The 22,994-nt window shown below is 36.9% G+C and overlaps 3 protein-coding genes and 1 pseudogene across 3 annotated transcripts; all 4 read right to left on the reverse strand.

Moving 5' to 3' along the window:
* Positions 1–1,220: 1,220 nt before the first annotated feature.
* LOC103450222 (probable LRR receptor-like serine/threonine-protein kinase At3g47570) lies at positions 1,221–2,976 on the reverse strand (annotated as a pseudogene).
* A 6,000-nt stretch (positions 2,977–8,976) lies between these two features.
* LOC103450220 (putative receptor-like protein kinase At3g47110) lies at positions 8,977–10,716 on the reverse strand. The gene has a single exon (XM_008389533.2). It carries the CDS (start codon positions 10,714–10,716, stop codon positions 8,977–8,979), a length of 1,740 nt encoding a protein of 579 aa, XP_008387755.2.
* A 3,091-nt stretch (positions 10,717–13,807) lies between these two features.
* Positions 13,808–15,071, reverse strand: LOC103423411 (probable LRR receptor-like serine/threonine-protein kinase At3g47570). Its single transcript, XM_070809108.1, has 4 exons — positions 14,765–15,071; positions 14,379–14,611; positions 13,970–14,058; positions 13,808–13,904 (listed from the first exon to the last, which is right to left on the reverse strand). The coding sequence occupies exons 1-4, from the start codon at positions 15,069–15,071 to the stop codon at positions 13,808–13,810; spliced, it is 726 nt and encodes a 241-aa protein (XP_070665209.1).
* A 25-nt stretch (positions 15,072–15,096) lies between these two features.
* Positions 15,097–18,544, reverse strand: LOC114820003 (receptor kinase-like protein Xa21). The gene is made up of 8 exons (XM_070809109.1): positions 18,293–18,544; positions 17,494–17,700; positions 17,371–17,448; positions 16,648–16,972; positions 16,327–16,554; positions 15,901–16,166; positions 15,696–15,800; positions 15,097–15,516 (listed from the first exon to the last, which is right to left on the reverse strand). The coding sequence occupies exons 1-8, from the start codon at positions 18,542–18,544 to the stop codon at positions 15,097–15,099; spliced, it is 1,881 nt and encodes a 626-aa protein (XP_070665210.1).
* Positions 18,545–22,994: the final 4,450 nt, after the last annotated feature.

Consider the following 22,994-nt stretch of genomic DNA (forward strand, 5'->3'; position numbering starts at 1 on the left):
TTTTTTCCTATGAACTTTTCTAGCTAGCAACAGTATTCCAACGATATAAACATCTCCTAGTACCGAGATTTGGCCTACCATGCCAAACTCTGGCATTCAATACTCACATTATGATGTCACAATCAAATATTTTGAATGCTTCTTTTTAAGGGAAAAGAGGAGTTATCTTTTTTTCTGTTTTCCATTTTACCATTAGAGACATAAGTTGGCTACTAATAAGCTATTAGGAAGGAAAAATGAGAATCCTAGAAAATCATACGTGGAGGAATGTAGTCTACAAAACCCTTAGCCCGGTTGACATGGTTTGACTTTGGGAGGGACTATCTAATGCTTCCAAATTGTGCTGATGACTGTTTTATTCTTGTCATTCAACAAGCTGGAGATGTTCTTGCTTCGACAAGAGACTGCAAATCCCCGATGTTAACGAGCACGAGCCTAATTGCTTGCTCAGTGGAATAAAAAAGAGGGAGAAGGGCTATCAGCCATGTTCAAAATGAATTGCTGTTTCCAAAATCTAAATTTTTTGAGAAATTATGAGGTTGTTTGCGTAGAAATCGAATATATAGATTTTTGTAATGAGACTACATCTAAGTTCTTGTGGTCTACTGCAATATTTCTGTGTATAAAAGTGATCATGTACAAGTCATTCGTTTCAAATTTACATCCTAGTAATGCTAGAGCAAGTGCACTGCTCCCTAAGTCACCTCTTACTAACTTTGAAGACAAGGAATTGACTGTATAAACATATGACAAACTCTGAGGAGTTCAGATAGACTATATTGAAAGTTAGATGAAGAAATATTATTTAGGATATATCAAGCAAATAAAAATAGACTGAAATAGTGCAGGATTACAACAGTCCCTTCTGCTGCAATTAGGATTATGTCATATATCGTTGTTGGATTGAAACAGAAACTAATACAAAAATGTAAATATTTCAGCCATAGAACATCAAAAGTAATTTCAGCAGAAAAAGTTAATAATAAATTTTTCTGATCAAAGTGCAAGCTAGCTCTTTAGTTGGATACTTTTACTACTCCTCAATTCCAAAAGTAAAAGTATGATCAGTATGATGACGAAGAGAGAACGACAGTAAAAAAAAGGCGAGACAAGGGGCATCACATGACTTTCACACAGATTATACTCGACCTGGCTCTACTCTAGCAGTAATACGATACAAAACAGAGAAATCGTTAACAGAACAAAACAATTTTCCCTTATTCTGAATATAATTATACAATGCTGAGATCAACTTTACATATTGTCATACACATTGGTACATGAACATTATAAGAGCCGAGAGTGAGACCAAGGAAACAAACTTAGCCCAATATTGTATACTGCTAGCTTCATCTTCGTAAATTCATAAATGAGTCTCTAATTGCCTTCATTTTGTTGACAACAACATCCATATGCAGCCGCTCTCCAGTGGATATTGCAGAGCACGCGAGTCCTATCTGCATCACTGAAACCAAACATTCATCCAATTTTCCTCCTTGGACTAGGCCGCGGTCATGACGATTTGTAGTAGGGTTTTCTTGTACCTCATTTTCGTATCTGTCATCATTAGCATCTGCATCTTCTCCTTCAATCAGCAATGAAGGGTCTACTATATCCATGGCATGATCAGGAATTGCCATGGCTGTGAAATTGTGAATACTTAAACCATCTCCAAGCATTCCATCTGTAGGTCTTTTTCCAGTGAACATTTCTAGCAACAATATTCCAAAGCTATAAACATCTCCTAGAATGGATACTTCGCCTCCCATGCCATACTCTGTCATTCAATACTCACATTAGGATATCATAGTCAAATTGTTATGAATCCAAATCTTATTTAAGAGTTCGCTGATGCTTTTTGCCAAAGAAAAGAGGTCTTTTTCTATTTTCTTTCATACACATAGAGACTTAAGTTAGCTACTAACAAGTTATTAGGAGAAAAAAAAATATTGAGAATCACAAAAACGCATACCTGGAGGAATGTAGCCAATGGAACCCTTTAGCCCAGCTGACATGGTTTGACTTTGAGAGAGATTATCAGTAGCTTCCAAGAGGAACCTTGCTAGACCAAAGTCACCAATATGAGCCACCATATCTTCATCCAGAAGAACATTGCTTGGCTTTAGGTCACAATGAACAATCGACGTTTCACAATGGTGGTGGAGATATTCTAAAGCTGAACCAATATCAATTGCTATATTGAGTCTTTGTACAAGGCTCAATCTCTTCCTCTGAGACTGCTCATCATCTGTTGGATGCAGCCACACATCTAGACTTCCATTTACACTGTACTCAAATACTAAACTTTTGAAGTCATTGCCCTGATTGTCAATGCTTGAACAAGCAGTTATGATCTTGAGAAGATTACGGTGCCTTACACTTCTTAGAGCTTCACATTCACGAATGAAACTATTGGAAGCTCCTTGTTGTTGAAGGTTTAATACCTTAACTGCAACTACAATTCCATCACTAGGGAGCACTCCTTTGTATACGGAACCAAAACTTCCTGAACCAATTATATTTTCTCTAGAGAACCCGTTAGTTGATTCAACAAGTTCTTTGTAAGAGAACGTGAGCTTACAGGTGTACCTCTTGGCTTATTAGGCATTGAACGAGTAACAATGAAGCATGCCAGAGCAATTATGGATGCAAGTGCACAAGCTGCAGGGATTACTACTTTCGGGACAAGTAGTCTTCTAGATGAATGAGCATTTATGTTGGAGCAGGGAGTTAGACTTAATAGTGGGATGCCACCACAAAGCCTACCATTTCCGGGAATTGAGAGACCACTTGCATTTAGAAAGATCCCTTCTTTAGGCAATTCACCCTGGAAATTATTGTTAGCAACATTGAGGTTCTTGAGAAAACTTAACTTGCCCATAAATTCAGGAATCTGCCCAGAAAAATTATCACTTGAAATATCCATCTCTTCCAAGCTGCTTAAACTTCTAAGAGATTGAGGAATTGTTCCTTCAAATTTGTGTTGGATTTATCCAATATAAATCAACCTTAAGTGGTCTACTACATGTAATAGGAATGTAATATTGGAGAATAATGTTAATTGTGATTTAATCTCTTAAAGATATTAATTCTATATAAGGTGTCTTATATTGGAAATAGGATTGATGGAATCCTTAATAATATATGATTATGATATTTTACTTGAGAGCCAAGAAAGGAGAGTTTTAGTTTTCCCTTATGGACGGAATCTAAGACTTTTTGGCTAGTATATAAACACCGGTCCCTGCTAACCCTAGACACGACAACTAAGGCTTCCCATAGAGCATTGTCATAAAGCTAGGAGTTTACAGAAGAGTTGGTGTTTTCTGTTTGTCACGGCAAACATAAAGATTGGAGTTTTATCGATCACGTCTTGCTTGCATGGCTACTGCATCTTCGGTAACTACCATTGGAATCAGGTCAGTCACTCCTTCGGTTGTGTTTTAATTGTATAACCAATAAGGCTAACAATTGGTATCAGAGCCACTGGTTATATGATTAAAATCTATTAGGGTTTAATATTGGATTATATAATATTATGTGTTTAATCCAAGTTATTACATACACTCGGCAACATCACCATACTGTTTAAATCAGTTTCAACATAGCCTTTGCTTGCCAATTGGAAATTGGACTACGCTTAGAGGCTCTTTTGATCAAGCATGAATTAAATTATAGAATTGAAGAATGAAATTTAAAAATCATATAGGAATTGGAATCCTATAATGATATAGGTTCGTAAAGAATCATATATGTAAGGCGTAGTATTAAAGTATTTTACAGTGGAAACTCTATTATTCTTTTAACTAGCAGCAAGTCGTTAAGTTTCCTTTGCTCCAAATGTTAAAAGTTTTAAATGGGAGGGTTCTATGATGAATAGCTCAAATTCATGGGAATCAGTGTGTTTGGAAAAGGTTGAATTTTTACTGGATAAGGTAAATGTCTCGGACAACGTATTGGAGGTTCTTTGCAACCTGCTCAGGTTCAGAATTCCAACTCTGAACAAAGCAGCAACCAAATATAACAGGAAATAATCGCTTGTGTTGGAAAATTGCATGCGCATGCAATTTCTAAGACTAATTATATACAAGGTTTACATGTAAAATTTTTATCATAGACACTTGTATTTTACGTGTGTTTGCTTGATCAACAAAAGCCAATTTGATTAGTCAAATAGATTACCACCAATAGTTCTGATAAAGGAATGACTAAGAAAGTTTGATTAGCGTCAGTTTATTGGATTAACAACGATTGAAAATCATGGAATATTTCAGAGTTTCTATTTCAATTTTCATGCTAATGTTTTGGTTGATTTACCATGTGCCACTGATGATCTCAATTTTTGTAAGCATGCTATATTTGTTCTGACCTTACTGAAGAGGCCCTCCGATTAGCAAGCAGAACGAAGTCATCTACCAAAGCAAAATGGTTTGTTTCATTGACTTTTAATTTCCATGATGGTTTATGGTATTTTGGTTGATATATATTCGGGTTGATCCCTGAAAGCTTAAATTGGTAATAAGATAAAGATATAATTGCATGAGTGATGTGCTAATTATTGTAGAGTATGTAAATACATTGATTACCATGTATCGGTTAAGTATGTCATGAATATGGATCCAATTTTTATATATTTTGGCAATACGTATCTAAATGGGCACATGTTTATTGAATAAGAACTAATATTGTTTTCCATGAATTATATTCTATATGAATTGCTACGGGTGATACGCTAATGTGACAAGAAACAATTGCATAAGTGCCAGCAATTGTTTGATCAAGCAAGTATACATAATTTTCTAAAACCAATTATGTATCTATAGTTCGCATAGCATGTATATGTATTTACATTTGTTCTAACCTTGCATTGGAGAATTTCTTAAGATCCCTCAGTCGAACAAGCCCAATGAAGAGGTTCGTACTACATCGGTTATGAAATTCTAGTATGATCTTTCTTTTTGGTCTTCATGATAAATTATATAAGGAATGGTTATGTTGGATTCATGAAGTGTTATATTGTTCTTGCAAAATCCAACCATGTCGTGACATCTTTCTGATTGTAGGAGACGAAATTAGTCATATCCTATAATTTATCAATACTATTCGGATATATTGTGCCTATGATTGTGATAACATATATTAAAGTTATGTTTCAGGGATGCATATGTTAAGTTCTCCGCATATCAACTTTATACATGCTTGTCAATGAATATAATGTATTTCTTATACATGAAGGTAATTTAATATAAATTTTGGCAACATAATTAAGCAAATGGCGTGTTGGTTCAAGCATGTATGGGATGATGCAATTTTAAACATTGCCGTGAGCTTGGAATGTGGTGCATTATAGTTTTTGGTTAATCATGTGATTATACATATGTTTATAAAGAAGTAGTGAACATATGAAGGCATGAGGTATGTATTTCATTCAAAGTATGTGACTAAATTGATAAGCATGAATTTTCAAACATGTATTATTGTTTGTGGTTTTCCTATACCTAAAGAATTTAAACAGTGCTTTAATTAGTAAATTTTTATGTGCCATAAGGGGAGAAGAAAAGAAACTTTTCAAGGCTAATATAGGGCATATATTGGAGATATTTTCTATGGAAGAAAATAATTTTGGTTGTTCCTTTTATTTAATTTGGTATTTACAAAGATAATGCATGATTTTAATGCTCTATGTTTAGTAGTTTTGTACTACAGAAAGAAATATATAAAAGGAAAGGAACCCGTTTGATTTGAGTGATTTAGCTTTTAAATTAAAGGAATGTATTGTTCTTTCCCATTACATAAAGTATTTCTATTAAGTAATTGACTCCATAATGATAAGTATTGACATTCTTGTGGTGGAATAAAACTTGTTCTATATGTGATTAATCTCTTTCAAGTATGCTGTCAGGTTTTGAGATTAATTTAATGTCAAAGGGAGTCATGAAGGAATTAATGCCATTTGTTGGCTAGACTTGAAGCTCGAATCAGGTTATCATAATTTTGTCACTTACAATTAATTAATTCACGTGACATCTTGTATCGTTTCAGGGCGGAGTTGATCAATGCCATTTCAACTAAGCAAGCCGCAATGGCCTAGTTGACGATGAGACTATGTTTTTGAGTTACTTCGGTCAACTTTGCATCTTAATTAGAATAAAAGGAATAATCTTCTTGCCTACAGGTGTGGATTACTTCCTTTAGTTTAATTAAGATGGCATAGTATGGGTTTGATTTCACAGAAGTTGTGAAAACCTTCATCTTGCCTACAGGTGTTGAAGTTTTTCATGAAGGGACTTTTGTGACATAAAATCTAGTACTAGAAACTAGTTAATTTTCTTGCCTACAGGTGTAAATTAATTTAGTTTCATGAAGTTTATTGGGATAAAGTTCCATGCCATTAGTGACAAATATTTTCACAATGAGCCCCATAAAAGGTTGTGGTTTGAAGGCATGGAAATCGGTTGCATCATGATGTATTTTGTATCTCTTTATGAGACTTGTTGATGCAAAGTATTGGACCCATAAAGGTTAATCAATGATTGCTAAGGTACGCATTGTTTAAGTCTTATGCTTGTAAATCTTTTCAATTTGAATTATGATGTCGGTTTAGAGGATGAAATTTGACTACTAAATTTTCCTTTGGACATCGAAATTGAAATGATGTGAAATTGAATTTGTTATGGATGCATAAATTCATGATAGATGCACATAATTGTTTCTGGCAGATTGCGTGTCTTGATTTAAATCGGGTGAATGACCCGTCTAATGGTCACCAAATGACCTGAATTTTGGATATGTTCAACATATAAATGTCTACTATGTGTCTGCAAATTTTCGTAATTTTTTGCCATGTATGTTAATTATGGTGAATTTACTAGTAACCCATGCTCGTATAGACAGTTTTTACTGGCAGATTGTGATGTTTTTTGAGACGTGACTTTAGACTACTATTTTGACCCAAAATGGCTCTGTATTTCTATTTTATGAAGATTAGTATGTCTATTTTGATCAATATAAATTTGGTAGCAATCAAGCTTATAAATTAATTATGATAAATTCTAAAGTAAGTGTAACTCATTGCTGAAATTCTGTTTTGACAACTTTATGTTGGTTGAGATGTCTATTTTATTATGTCTAAAATATAGAGAAATTTTCTTTAGGTACATCTTTGAAAGAGTGTTTGCCCAAGTGGGAGAATTAGTGAACGAAAATTGGGCTTCACCCTCATTAACTTATTTGCAAGTATAAACTCTGAAAACTTAGTGGGAGTTGTTCTAAAATTTTGAGCACTAAGTGGACTTGCATGAATCTATTAAAACATTATTCTATCTTCCATGAATTTGTGTTACTTGAATGTCTATAATATGTTTAAGTTGCACAAATGGATACTTGGTATATGCGTACATTTTCTATTACTTGCAATCATTTAGATTTCTCAATTGATCATATTGTTTTGGGGCTCATAAGGACTTAGCATAAATGTGGACTTATTAATACATATAAGATGGTTGTTGGATGCACATTTTTTGTGTAAACAGCAGTGAATGCTTTCATGCTTAGTTGTACCTTTCATTGAGGTAATATGCGTTCATTGACTAAGTAGGCTATTCCCAAAGACAGTATGATTTAAGTGACTTTTGATTTGCAAATTAAGTAACGATGTTGCAGATCAGTGGGAGTTTGAGTTTCGTGTTAGTAATGCCTTACATTTGCAGATGACCTATAAAGTATGTATAGAATCCATGTATTCATATTAATCTCCAGTTGGATTCATTAAGTCACATTTTTCATGTGCTAGTCAATCATCTGATGAAATATATATCAGATTTCAAGTTGTTATCAAATTGCATATTAAATGTCATGGCATGGTTTGTGCACTACCTCAGTTGTGAGGATTTCCATCTTGCCCGCAGGTGTTGGAAATCATTATGAAAGTAACTGGTATGGTGCATAGATCAGTGTCAAAAACATATTATTTCATCTTGCTCACAAGTGTTGAATTAATTTTGTTTTATGAAGTTTTGGGATATTTTACTTGGACATGTGCCTATTTGGTATTTTCAGTTGTGTCCGTTGGTTACAAACATTGTTTGTATTGTTATCGGTCTAATGAAACTGATGCATGATTGTTTTGGAGATGTATTCACACCTGCAAGTTATGGTGGTTTCATTAGATGAAGGATATCTGCATTGGCAGATTTAAGGCTTTGAAGAAGCATAAAGTGTAACTTGTGAGTTACAATAAGGTGGACCTGAGATGATATAAAGTAAGACATTTTGGTTAATTTAAAGTTTAATTTTAAAGTTTCATCTCTTGATCATAATTTGTGTTTCATGTGAATGAGGATCTTAGCATGTGTGATTATGAAGGTTCTGGGTTGCGTCAACTCTACAACCTTGTTAGTTCCATGTTAAGAAATGCATTTGACAGAAGCTGCATTAAGGACGAGATGTAATCACAGTTACATGGCCACTAAAGTAACATTAATCTCCAATCTCAAGTATAAACATGAAAATTACATTTTGTAGACCAAGTGGGAGAATGTTGGATTTATCCAATATAAATCAACCTTAAGTGGTCTACTACATGTAATAGGAATGTAATATTGGAGAATAATGTTAATTGTGATTTAATCTCTTAAAGATATTAATTCTATATAAGGTGTCTTATATTGGAAATAGGATTGATGGAATCCTTAATAATATATGATTATGATATTTTACTTGAGAGCCAAGAAAGGAGAGTTTTAGTTTTCCCTTATGGACGGAATCTAAGACTTTTTGGCTAGTATATAAACACCGGTCCCTGCTAACCCTAGACACGACAACTAAGGCTTCCCATAGAGCATTGTCATAAAGCTAGGAGTTTACAGAAGAGTTGGTGTTTTCTGTTTGTCACGGCAAACATAAAGATTGGAGTTTTATCGATCACGTCTTGCTTGCATGGCTACTGCATCTTCGGTAACTACCATTGGAATCAGGTCAGTCACTCCTTCGGTTGTGTTTTAATTGTATAACCAATAAGGCTAACAATTTGTTATTTGCCAAGTACAAGCGCTCCAACATAATACAATTGCCGAGTGTTGTGGGGATTTCACCCGATAAGTTGTTTCCGGACACATCTAGCTCCACTACCTTTACCAAATTACTCACTTTAGCTGGTAGTGAACCAGTCAAGTAATTGTTAGACAGGAGCAAATAAATTGAAAGAGATGAAATCCCAATGACCTCTTGAGGTATGGTGCCTGTTAAATTGTTTCGAGACAGGTCAAGCGCTAGTAGACGTTGGCAGTTCGCAAGAGTTGGAGGAATGCTTCCCTCAAACCTATTGCCGCTGACGTAGAGCTCTGTCAACGAAGTCAAGTTACCTAGGGAGGATGGAATTGGTCCATAAAACTTGTTGTCATTCAAATATAGTTCCCCTAACTTCTGAAGCCTCCCAATTTCTTCAGGGATCTTACCGCTGAGAAAGTTATAACTTATTCCAAAAAGGGTCAAGTTTACAAGATTGGCGATGCCTCCATCGATGCTTCCATATATCAAGTTCTTCTCCATTGTAAGAGATGTTAGTTGGGTGGAAAGGTTGGATATGGAGCTTGGCAATTCATCTCTGAATTGGTTATCGTAAAGAGCCAACCCCTCCAGACTTGTACAATTGGCCAAGAAGCTGATAAAATTCAGGTCCCCACTTTTCCCAGTTCCAAGTCTATTGGCACCAAAGTTTAGTCCAACTAAGCTTCGCAATCTTCCAAGGCTTTCACCAGGAACTGTTCCAGTGAGATCATTTTCAGGCAAATTGAGATAACGAAGTCTAGAAGCATTTGAGAACGATGCAGGAACATTTCCTGTGAATTTGTTGCTACCAACATGAAATTGTTCGAGATGAGGAAGAATAACGCCAACATTTGGCGGTAGCTCTCCATGAAGCTGATTCTGACTGACACCGAAAATGGATATGGAAGAAATATTATAGATTGAAGAAGGAACCATACCAGATAGATTATTTGCCGCTACTGAGAATGCTTGCAAGCCTGTTAGACGCCCGAGCTCTTTAGGTATGCTTCCTTGAAAGTTGTTTCCGCCAATATAAAGACTACACAAAGAAGAAAAGTTTCCTATCCAACTTGGAATAGTTCCAGTGAGATTGTTTTTATCAAACAATAGAATATTTAAATCCAACAACGAACTGAGTTGGTCCGGAATTGGCCCAATAAGCTTATTGGAGTAAAGCTCGAGCACTCTCAGTTGTGTACAGTGAGATATATTAGTTGGAATTTTCCCGCTGAAGGAATTGACAGACAGGTTGAGGTGTTGTAGGCTTTGTAGACGACCCAATTCTTGAGGAAGTTCACCATGAAAATTGTTCCTTCTCAGATTAAATGCAGTAGGAAAAGTAAGGTTTCCAATAGAAGGTGGTATGGAGCCTACCAATTTCTGAGACTCCAGCTCCAAGGTCAAGACTCTTTTTGTGATACGGTTGCATGTAACGCCAGCCCAGCTGCAGAAATGAATGGAGTCATTCCATGAGCTCATGATATGAAAAGGATCTTCTGAGATTCTTTTCTTGAAGTCGAGCAGCGCCATGTGATCCGTTTCATTTCCAAGACTAGTGCCACTGCTTGGCAGTGTCGCAGATTCCAGAACTGCGGTGCCCATGCACAAAAGAATGAAGCCATAAAAGAGTTTAAACAGCCTAACTTGAGTACTACTTGAATGCTCCATCCTTTCTGAAAACACAGAGCAAATACGATACCAAGTTTCTTTCTAGTTTTTTCTTTTGGCTGTGAAAATAAGAAATCGATTGTGTATTACACAAATACATTAGAAAGAAAACTCACCGACACAGTGTCTAAGGCGGCTTTTTTGTTTAATTACAAGTCATGCAACAATAATTTCTACACACAGATGGCCCAGCAAGATAAAATATTTCAAGAGTAGTTACAATGTCTTGAATTTTACAAGAGCAATGAGTTAAAATATTTCAAAAGGAGTTACGATGCCTTGAATTTTACAAGAACACCTAAATAATTGTTGGGAAAAATTTAGTAGATGAATTAAAAATTCAAGCAAAATAAGAAAGTTCGTAACGTGGTACAAAAATTTGAGTGGAAGGACAAAGAATTCAAGCAATGATACAGTGTGCTTTGTGCATAAAGGAAGAAATCTTATCCCCGGAAAAAAAGAAGAAGAAAAGAGAGAGCTTCATTGGGTTGGTGGTAGAAAATTTTGAGTGAATGGACAAAAAATTCAAACAATTATGCTACTATGTGAATCAATGAATCATGTAATCATTTTGTCTATTTCGTAGATGGTGAATCAATGAATCATGTAATCACTTTTGGATCTTTTTCATAATAAACTAGACGATTGGGCAATATTAGCTCATTGAAGTATGACGATGGATGTAGGACGTGGAACGTGGAACGTGCCCCACATCAAAAAATTTGGATCAATTTGTCAATGAACCACAATTATTCAAAGACAATATTGTTGCTTGTTCATTGTGTTGAACTAAATAAAGCAAATGCAGCAGACGATGATTTCCTAAATCTCAATTCTCTGAGAGATAATTAGGTTGTTTGCTTAGAAATTAAAAGTTGGAAGCTCTAAATCATATTATTGGCTGTTGGAATATACAGATTTTTGTAATTGATTTCCATTAATTTATTTCGAGTACTAAGGTCATCCCCAACTGATCCGGTCAGAGGGTCATTAGGCTAAAAACAGCCCGAAATCATACGAAAACCGTCTCCAACCGAGTGCTAAGCCAAAGGGTTTGTGGGCCCCACCGGAGCAAAACTAGCCAATTAGACCGGCCAGCCAACCCGATGAGCCCAACCCACTTTTTTTTTATACAGCCTAACTTGAGTACTACTTGAATGTCCATCCTTTCTGAAAACAAAGAGCAAATAGGATACCAAGTTTCTTTCTTATTTTTTCTTTTGGATGTGAAAATAAGAAATCGATTGTCTATTACACAAATACATTAGAAAGAAAACATACCGGCGCCGTGTCTAAGGCGGCTTTTTTGTTTAATTCTAAGGTCTGGTTTGATACTAAGGTAATTTTGAAAAAAGTGGGTATAAAAAAAAGCTGGGAGTTTTTTGTGTTTGGTAAACATTCAACTTCAACTTTTTTTTTCACAGTTTTGGGTGAAAAAAAGCCAAAAACACAAAGCTGCAAAACCCAGCTTTAAAAAACCGACTTTTTTTCACATCTGTTTTACATAAAAGTTTACCAAACATTATAATACTGCTTTTTTTTTTTCAAAAGCACTTTTACAAAAAAGTTTATCAAACACTCTGCTGCTTTATTTCACAGCTGCTTATTCTCACAGCACAGCAGAAGCAGTTTTTTTTTTCAAAGCACAGCAATACCAAACTAGCCCTAAGTCATGTAACAATACACACAGATGGCCCAGTAAGATACAATATATCAAGAGTAGTTACAATGCCTTGAATTTTACAAGAGCAATGAATTAAAATATTTCAAGAGCAGTTACGATGACTTGAATTTTACAAGAACAAAAACAACAACAACAAAACCTTATCTCACGAAGTGTGGGGTTGGCTGTATGAATTCTAGAACGCCATTGCACTGTGTCATGTCTTTCATTAGATCCAAGTATTCCAAGTCTTTTCTTAGAGTCTATTTTCAAGTCTTCCTAGGTCTTCCTCTATCCCTTCGGCCCTGAACTTCTGTCTTGTAATCGCATCTTCAAACTGGAGTGTCTGTCGGCATTTGTTTCACTAGTCCAAACCACCTTAACCGATTTTCTCAATCTTTCCTTCAATCTTGGCTACTTTTATTTTACCTCGAATATCCTCATACCTAATCCTATCCTTTCTCGTGTGCCCACACATCCAATGAAGCATTCTCGTCTCTGCTACACTCATTTTATGTACGTGTTGATGCTTCACCGCCCAACATTTTATGCCATAAAGCATTGCTGGCTTCATTGGCGTCTTATAAATTTTTTCCTTGAGCTTTAATGGCATACGACGGTCTCACAACACACCCAATGCACCCAAAGCACTCTTCCACTTCATCCATCCAACTTGTATTCTATGGTTGAGGTCTCCATCAAACTCTCCGTTCTTTTGCAAGATAGATCCTAGGTAGCGAAAGAGGTCGCTCTTTGGTACTTTCTGATCTCCAATCCTCACCCCTAACTCATTTGAACATTCGTTCGCATTGAACTTGCACTCCATATACTTTGTCTTTGACCGACTTAGGCGAAGTCCTTTAGATTCCAACACTTCTCTCCAAAGGTTAAGCTTCACATCTGCTCCTTCCTAAGTTTCATCTATCAACACTATATTCTCTACGAAAAGCATACACCAAGAATGTCATCTTGAATATGTCCACCATCGAATCTTGTCGCCTTACTTCGAATGGAATCTTAGCCCTGCTGAGCAAGATGCATTGCGATTTCCTCTTCTGTGGACCCACTGGAATATGATCCAGGACGGGAAGGGAAATTAAGACTTTTTTCTCAAGCGGGCTTTCTCTTGTAAAGCCAAAGATGCCCAAGACACAAGGTGCTCCACTTCTAGAATATTAAGTAACTAATTGGTGAAGAATGAAGGTTAGCTTAAAAGAAGTCATTCATTGGCGTCATCCATTACCAATGCAAAAAGGTAAGGACTTAAAGATGAACCTTGATGTAATTGAACGACAGCAAATGATACCTACCCGGTGACCCCTTATCTCGCCCAAAATGGAGAGGACAAAATTGCCCTTCGTAATACACCATCCCCACCATCGGATTGTAATCTTTGATGGGCCAAAATGTAATTAAATAATTTTGGTCTCACTGAGGGTCGAGCTTCCCAGCTAAAACCAACACATTTGGGTCGGGCTGTTGACCCAAAACCAACACAAAGACCAATTGCATGGTTGTAATTAATCTGAAATTCGGATTGAAACACTGTTCATTTGAATAGTGCCAATTTCAAAATAATTTTGGTCTCACTGAGGGTCGAGCGTCCCAGCTAAAACCAACACATGTGGGTCTGTTGACCCAAAACCAACACAAAGACCAATTGCATGGTTGTAATTAATCTGAAATTCGGATTGAAACATTGTTCATTTGAATAGTGCCAATTTCAAACCTTACTTTAGAATAAAGTAATGTTCTGGCATATATGAGTCTCTAAAGAGTGAGATTAAGAAAACAAACTTAGCCCATTCTCGTATATTGTTAGCTTCGTCTTCTTAAATTCATAAATGAATCTCTAACTGCCTTCATTTTGTTGACAAGAATATCCATATGCATCTGCTCTCTTGGAGATATTGCAAATCACTGAAGCTAAACATTCCTCCAATTTTCTTCCTTGGAGTAGGCCGTGGTTATGACGCATTTTAATAGGTTTTTCTTGTACCTGCTTTTCGTACCTGTCATCAATATCATCTGCATCCTCTCCTTCAATGAGCAATGAAGCGTCAACTATGTCCGTGGCATGATTAGGCATTGCCATGGCTGTGAAATTGTGAATACTTATACCATCTCCAAGCATTCCATCGGTAGGTCTTTTTCCCGTGAACATTTCTAGCAGCAGTATTCCAAAGCTATAAACATCTCCTAGTATGGATACTTCGTCTCCCATGTCATACTCTATCATTCAACCCTATTTAAGAGTTCGCTGATGCTTTTCTTTCCAAGGAAAAGAGGTATTTTTCTATTTTCTTTCTTACCAATAGAGACTTAATTCGACTTCTAATAAGTTATTAGGAGAAAAAAAATATTGAGAATCACAAAAACGTATACCCGGAGGAATGTAGGCAATGGAACCTTTTAGCCCCGCTAACATGGTTTGACTTTGAGAGGGATTGTCCGCCGCTTCCAATAGGAACCTTGCTAAACCAAAGTAACCAACATGAGCCACCATATCTTGATCAAGGAGAACATTGCTTGACTTTAGATCACAGTGAACAATTGTCGTATCGCAATGGTGGTGGAGGTAATCCAATGCAGAAGCAACATCAATTGCAATATTGAGTCTTTGGATAAGGCTCAACCTCTTGCTTTGAGATTCCTCATCATGCAACCGCACGTCTAAACTTCCATTTACCATGTACTCGAAAACTAGACTTTTGAAGTCATTGCTGATTGTCAATGCTTGAACAAGCAGTTATGATCTTGAGAAGATTACGGTGCCTTACACTTCTTAAAGCTTCACATTCACGAATGAAACTCTTAAAAGCTCCTTGTTGTTGAAGATTTAATACCTTAACTGCAACTACACTTCCATCGCTAGGGAGTACTCCTTTGTAAACAGAACCAAAACTTCCTGAACCAATTAGATTTTCTCTAGAGAACTTGTTAGTTGATTCAACAAGTTCTGAGTAAGAGACACTTAATTTCCAATCCCTATAAGAACGTGAGCTTTCAGTTATACCTCTTGGCTTCTTAAGCATTGAACGAGCAACAATAAAGCATAACATAGCAATTATGAAGGCAAGTGCACATGCTACAGGGACAACTACTTTTGGGGCAATTAGTCCTCGAGATGAATGAGGCTATATGTTGGGGCATGCATGTAAAAGTATTTTTGATCTGCCACCACAGAGCTTAGGATTTCCAAGAATTGAGAAACTAGTTGCATTTGAAAAGATTCATTAGTCAGGCATTTTACCCATAAAATTATTATGAGAAAGATTGAGATGCTTGAGAAATTTAAACTTTCCTATAAATTCACCTTTCCTATAAATTCAGGAATTTGCCCAGAAAAGTTATTGCTCGAAAGATCCATTCCTTCCAAACTTCTCAAACTTTGAAGAAACTGAATAAGTGTTCCTTCAATCTTCCAAGTGCAGGAGCTTTAACATAATACAATTGTCGAGTGTCGTGGGGATCACACTAGATAAGTTGTTTCCCGATATATCTAGCTCCGCTAGATTTACCAAATTACCCACTTTCGATGGTAGCAGACCAGACAAATGATTGTTAGATATGCGCAAATAAATTGAGAGGGACGAAAGTCCAATAAGCTCTTCAGGTATGGTCCCTGTTAGATTGTTACTAGAAAGGTCAAGCATCAGTAGGTGTTGGAGGTTTCCTATACTTGGAGGCATATTTCCCTTAAAACTAATATTGTTCACGAAGAGCTTTGTCAATAAAGTCAAGTTACCAAGGGAGGATGGAAATGACTCGGAAAATTGTTTGTCATCTAAATACAGTTCTTGTAAATTTTAAAGCCTCCCAATTTCTTCAGGGACATGACCAATGAAATAGTTAGAATTCATTTGAATAACGGTCAAGTTTACAAGATTCTCAATGCCTCTGGGGATGCTTCCACGTATCTAGTTTTTCTCCATTGTAAGACATACAAGCTGGGTAAAAAGCTAACACCTCCAGACTAGTACAATTAGCTAAGAAGCTGATAAAATTCAGATCGCCAGTGTTACTAGTTTCGAGTCTATTGGCACCCAAGTTTAGTCTGACTAAGCTTTGTAAGCTTCCAAGACTTTCGGCAGGGATTGTTCCATTGAGACAATTTTCAGGCAAATCAAGAATACTAAGTCTAGAAGCATTTGAGAACGATGCAGGAATATTTCCTGTGAATTTGTTGCCATCAACTTGAAATTGTTCAAGATTAGGAAGAATAACACCAACATTTGGCAGTATCTCCTCGTGAAGCTAGTTCTCACTGACACCGAAAATGGTTATGGAAGAAATATTATAGATTGAAGGAGGGACCATGCCAGACAGATTGTTTGCTGCAACTGAGAATGCTTGCAAGCCTGTAAGACGCCCGAGCTCATTGGGTATACTTCCTTGAAAGTTGTTTCCACCAATATAAAGACCATACAAAGAAGAAAAGTTTCCTATCCAACTTGGGATAGTTCCAATAAGATTGTTTGTATCAAACCATAGAATATTTATATCCAACAATGAACTGAGTTGCCCAATAAGCGTATTGGAGTAAAGGTCGAGCACTCTCAGTTCTTTACAGTGAGATATATTAGTTGGAATCTTCAAAAGAGAATGCTTGAATGGAATAATCGTGTATTTCATTGATATGTGAAGGAGAAATATATATAGTTGATATGCACAATCAACTCCATAAAAATTGGAGGTGACTTCCTAACTAGGCAAATACATAAAAAGCTAAGTATACAATTAGTTAGGGATTTGTTCCGATTGAGATCTTATTGATTTGTCAACACTCTCCCTCAAGTTGGTGAATATATGTCACTCATGCCCAACTTGTCTAAGAAACTTGAAAACTTATGACTTGAAACAACTTTCGTGAGAATCTCTGCCAATTGATCATCCGTTCTAATTGATGGTACTTCAATTATTTTTCCTTCCAATTTTTCCTTGATACAGAATCTATCAACTTCAACATGCTTCGTTCTATCATGTTGTACCGGATTATGTGCAATGTCATGGACGACTTTATTATAACAAAATAATTTCATAGGCTGATCATTTTTAATCCCCAAATCCTGCAACAGAAGTTTAAGCCATAAAATTTCACAAATTCCAAAGACCATTCCTCTGTATTCGGCTTTTGTACTGGAACGGGCAACCACATTCAGCTTCTTACTCCTCCATGTAACCAAGTTACCCTCAACAAATGTAAAGTAACTTGACGTTGAGCGCCTATCATTAACCGAACCTGCCCAATATGCATCAGTATAATCTTCAACTCCAAGATGGTTATTTCTTTTAAACAAAATCCCTTTTCCTGGACTTCCCTTCAAATATCACAAAATCCTCATCACTGCATTCATATGTTGTTCTCCGAGATCATGCATGTATTGACTCACTACACTCAAGGCATAAGCAAGGTCCAATCTTGTGTGTGCTAAGTACATTAAATGGCTTACTAACCTTTGGTATCTCCCTTTGTCAACTGGTACTTGATTTGGATCAACATAAAGCTTTAATCCTTCATCTAATGGTGTAGATACTGGCTGACAAGCTGACATACTGGTTTCATGTAACAAATCAATAATGTACTTTCTATGAGACAAGAAAATTCCCTAATTGCTTCTTGATACCTCAATCCCTAAAAAATATTTTACGGATCCAAGGTCTTTCATCTTAAATTTGGTAGACAAGTATCTTTGTAAGGCTGCACGTTCTTCCGAATCATTTCTTGTTACCACCATATCATCTACATACACAATAAGTGCAGTAAGCTTCCCATTTCATATTTTCAAGAACAAAGTATGATTAGAGTTACTTTGTTTGTAACCAAATACTCTCATTGATTTTGAGAATCTTCCAAACCATGCTTGAGAAGGATTGCTTTAAACTATACAATGATTTCTTCAACCTACACACCTTTCTTTTGTATTTATCTGGAGTATTACATATTGGTGGAAGATCCATATAAATCTCTTTTGTCAAATCTCCATGCAAGAAAGCATTCTTCACATCGAATTGTTGTAAGGGCCAATTAAGATTTGCAGCCAAGGACAACAAAACTCGAACTGTGTTAATCTTGGCCACAGGTGCAAATGTATCTGTATAGTCGATTCCATATTTTTGAGTGTACTCTTTTGCTACTAGTCTTGCCTTGAAGCGATCTACCATCCTATCAGCTTCGTACTTCTTAGTATAAACCCATTTGCATCCCACATGTTTCTTACCAGTTGGCAAGTCTGTGATCTCCTAGGTAGCATTTTTCTTCAAAGACTTTATCTCTTCATTCATTACTGCTTGCCAACGTGGACCGAGTAAAGCCTTCTGCACATTGTAAGGAATATATACAGTAGATAATTGATACCCAAATGACTTATTTGAGTCTAACAGGTGACTGGTAGACACATAATTACTTAACGAGTATAACACTTTAGACTCAGGGTTGGGCTTATTCACAAAATACCTAGTTTTGTACTTAGGATCAGCTTTGTAAGTGGGTTTAGGAATACCTCGGTTAGGGAGATGACATGGTGGTGGTGCATCTGAAATTGAAGGCGATTGATTATGGTTATTGGGGCTCAAAGATGGTGAGGCCAACTGTGAGGGCAGCGAGGAAGTTGGTGGTGCGAAAGTTGGCAGTGAGCTGTTCGATGACGTAAGCTCGTCTCTTTCAAGGTTTTCAACATTATTTTCATGTGAATGATCACCACTTGTCTCCAATGAATTGCCACTTAATTCCAACTCATTCACATTATTTTCATGTGAATGATCACCATTTGTCTCTAAGACATTACCACTTAATTCCAAGTCATTCATAACGTTATTTTCTTATAAATGGTCACCACTTGTTTCCAAAACATCCCCACTTGAATCCAAATCATTCACAATAACTGTATCTGGAATACTATAATCAAGAGTTTGAACTTCTGTCTGATTCTCCCCCTGAAGTGAAGACTCGAGATTGGCATAGTACATATCATTATCATGAAATGCAACATCCACAGTGATAAACAACTTTTTCATTGGAGGGTGGTAACATCAGTATCCCTTTTGATGTGAGGCATACCCCACAAACACACACCGTAAGACCCAGATGAACGAATGCCACATGACCGAACACGTGAAGTGGGAGATTGGGAATTGCAGGAGCATGGACATGGGAGGTGAAAGCCTGAAACGATGTTTGAAAATTAATCGAGAGGGAACACGATTAAAGAGATATGCAGCTGAATTGAGAGCTTATCCCCAATAGGATAATGGAAGACGAGCCTCAAGCAAGGAAGCACGAACAACTTCCAGAAGCTGACGGTTCTTACGTTCTGCAACCTTATTTTGTTGAGGAGTGTTTGGACATGTAGATTGATAAACAATACCATGATGATCAAGAAAGGCACGAAGCTCATTGTTCACATACTCACCACCATTATCACTCATGAGAACCCGTATTTGTGACTTATATTGTACTTGCACCATTTTGTGAAATCGCTGAAACAAAGAAGTAACTTGGTTTTTGACTTCATCAACCAAACCCAAGTCATACGTGTGCAATCATCAATAAAAGTAACGAACCAATGAGCCCCACCAAATGTAGCAGTTTTAGATGGTCCTTAAAATCAGAATGGATTATCATAAAAAGAACATAACTTTTAGTCATATTGGGCGGAAACGAAGTACAATGACTTTTAGCCAGTTCACAAATACCACATTTAAAGCTAGAAACATCATGCTTAACAAATAAGCTAGGAAACAACCTCCATAAATAATCGAAAGAAGCATGTCCAAGTAGACGATGCCACAACCAAACCTCTGAAGCTTTATTCTTCTATCCCTGAGATCCTTCCACTGCAAGAGCTTGAGTCAACATTCCGATATTATTTGATGTGAGCTCCAAGTAGTAGAGCTTGCCCTTCCTAATACCATAACCTATTGTCTTACGAGTCTGAATATCCTTAAAAACATAAAAAAATAGGCCAAAAAATTACAAAGCAATGTAGGGTGACAATGATTTGAGCAACTGATAATAAATTATAGTCAACAACATTCCCATTGGCAACACTCACGACAGTTTTGGTGGATGGTTTTAGGGTTTGTATCTGTCCAGAATCACAAGTCATATGTTAAGTAGCACCAGAATCAATTATCCACGTATTATTCGTAAAAGATGCAGAAACCTTTAAAGCCTTACCATTGTTATATGTATGTTCAGAAGCTACCTTAGTTTTTGCAATCAGTGCACGAGTTTGGACTACCATTGCTTTAGATGAATTTGACGCAACGTGTATGGGTGATTGATAAGGTCAAAACTTCCAAACTAAGGTCCTATAAAACAAACAGAGACATAAAAAAACCAACAAATTTCCTTTTTTCTTTTTTCTATTTTCTGTTTTCTTCCTTTTTTCTATTTTTTTTCTTTCTTTACTTTTTCACCTGTCTTTCCTTATTTTCTTTTCTTCAAACCCTTTTTTTTTTTCGCAATAGCACATCAACCTTTTATTTTTTTGCCCTTTCCTTTTTCGCAACAGTAAGCTTTTTTTTGCTGTTCTTCAAACAGCAACGAGTGGGTCATTGTTGGAGTGAAATTTCCTACAGGAAGAAATACCTCCACAGATTTGTTGACCTTAATCCTCACGTTCGCCGAATACCTCATAAGAGGCATCCCCGAATAGTCTTTCTTTGTAGCTTGTCTGGGCAGGGTACCTGCAAGAGATACTCTGACGCTCAAGTCAGTAGATTGATTTTCTATTCTCTGGTTTATCTCGAGTTCTGATTGCGTTGTTGGTGGAAGGATCTCTTTGAGGATGAATTATGCAACTCAGGATCTTAATTCTGTTGTTGATAGAATGGTCTCTCTGGGAAGAAGTTACGCAACTCGGGCTCCTGACTCTATCACTTATTCTCCCGACCCTTATGCAAAAGATGAAGTGGGTATTTCTAGCGCACCTTCCCCTCGCCACCCACGTTGCCCCCAGTGCTTTGACTACTCCCTGTTATTGGATGAGCGTGAAACTCTGAAGGGATACTTGCAACGCGCTGAACACCAAGTGGATAGTCTTAGAGAGGAATTGATGGATGTTGATCATGCCGTGTCCACTGCTCACTCAGATGGCATACATGATGGTTTTAAACAAGGCATTCACTATTTTCGCTCCAAGGCTAAGGCGACCTTTCCTTCCATAAACTAGGATAATCTCCCCATCCCGTTAGACTAGATGTCATCTTGCTTGTAATAAGTTGGGCCCTTAGGTCCAACCACTATTAGGATATCTAGTAGTGATGTTGTCCTTGTTTTCACCTTCTACTAGTAGGTTTATTTCTTCTTTCATTCTTATCTTTTATCGCACTATGTATCCAACGTCCAAGAGGTTTTCCTCTTTGAAATAAAAGATATTCCCTTTTACGGGAGGGAAAAACATTGTCCCACTTTTTGAGATTTTACTTTTGAACACGTAATGCTTCATTTTCCTCTGCAAACACACGACGTGTTTGGGGAGGAAAATTGTTCTTTGCAAAGATTTATTTAATTCGCCCCTTCATTATTGTAAACCGTTCAACCTTGAATTCTTCTCTTAATCAGGTATTTACCTTCTTCAATCCTTTTCCCTTGTGATCCTCTTTAGCCTTGATTTTTCGTCACCTCAACACGGTTGCTGGACGATGCGCTACTAGATACACACAAGAAGTTTTGAATCCCTCCGGAGATGCAGGGACTCGATCAGTGCATGTGAGGTCTCAATCCCAAAATAGTGAACCCAGTTTCACCATAGAACAATTTAAAAAGCTAACAAAGGAATTGTGTGAAACAAAAAAGACAGCATAAGAGGCTTTGAAGAAGGCTGAGGCGAGAAATGCAGTGGAAGATGTGATCGGCACCAAGAGACAATGTGCAGAAGAAGAATAAGGAGGGCAGCTTTAGTAGCGCGCCATCCAGTAACCGTGTTAAGGTGACGAAAAATCAAGGCGAAGAGGATCACAAGGGAAAAAGATCGAAGAAGGTAAATGATGTTGATTTGCGAGAACAAATTGAGAAGATTGTGAAAGGATACAAGCCACAGACCCTGACGAAACTTGCGTTAGAAGTAGCCAGGGGGATCCGTAAATTGCTGTTCACAGAGGACATCCTGAAAGCTAAAAAACCTGCTAAGTTCACCCAACTAAAGTTCAGGCTGTTTGAAGGCACAACTGATCCCGTCGAGCACATTTACCATTTCCAACAACAGATGGCGTTTGAAGGAGATGACGAGGCCCTCCTATGCAAGTTGTTCCTCTTAAGTATTTTGGGATCATCTTTAACTTGGTTTAGACAACTGAAATCAAGGTTTATTGGAAGTTTCACGGAGCTCTGTGAAGTATTCATATCTCAGTATGTTTGCAATCGGAGGCCAAGAAAAGATGATAAGATCTTGTTTAACACCAAACAAAATGTTGGCGAAAGCCTCAAAAGCTATATGACTAGGTTCACAAAAAAAATGTCCACCCTAGAAGAATGTGATTCTCACACTGTGTCTTTGGCATTCTGAGAAGGGGTGTTGCCTGGAACGAAGATGCATAGGTCATTAATCGAAACTCCACCATTGGACATGAGGGAGGTGATGGCCCGAGCTGATTGAATCATCAGACTAGA

The sequence above is a fragment of the Malus domestica genome, chromosome 12 (genome assembly GCF_042453785.1).
Source record: "Malus domestica chromosome 12, GDT2T_hap1".
Taxonomy (NCBI): Eukaryota; Viridiplantae; Streptophyta; class Magnoliopsida; order Rosales; family Rosaceae; genus Malus; species Malus domestica.

Excerpts from the sequence above, each read along its gene's own strand:
- LOC103450220 (XM_008389533.2), bottom strand. The coding sequence starts at position 10,716 with ATGGAGCATTCAAGTAGTACTCAAGTTAGGCTGTTTAAACTCTTTTAT.
- LOC103423411 (XM_070809108.1), bottom strand. The coding sequence starts at position 15,071 with ATGGTAAATGGAAGTTTAGACGTGCGGTTGCATGATGAGGAATCTCAA. Across the intron at positions 14,612-14,764 it reads CATTGCCTACATTCCTCCGG|AGTATGACATGGGAGACGAA; the intron begins GTATACGTTTTT and ends GTTGAATGATAG. Across the intron at positions 13,905-13,969 it reads GCTGGGACGCTCGACCCTCA|ATTAATTACAACCATGCAAT; the intron begins GTGAGACCAAAA and ends TCCGAATTTCAG.
- LOC114820003 (XM_070809109.1), bottom strand. The coding sequence starts at position 18,544 with ATGGTAGATCGCTTCAAGGCAAGACTAGTAGCAAAAGAGTACACTCAA. Across the intron at positions 17,701-18,292 it reads CAGATAAATACAAAAGAAAG|GGAAGTCCAGGAAAAGGGAT; the intron begins GTGTGTAGGTTG and ends TGATATTTGAAG. Across the intron at positions 16,973-17,370 it reads ATGACATTGCACATAATCCG|ATTCCAACTAATATATCTCA; the intron begins GTACAACATGAT and ends TCTCTTTTGAAG.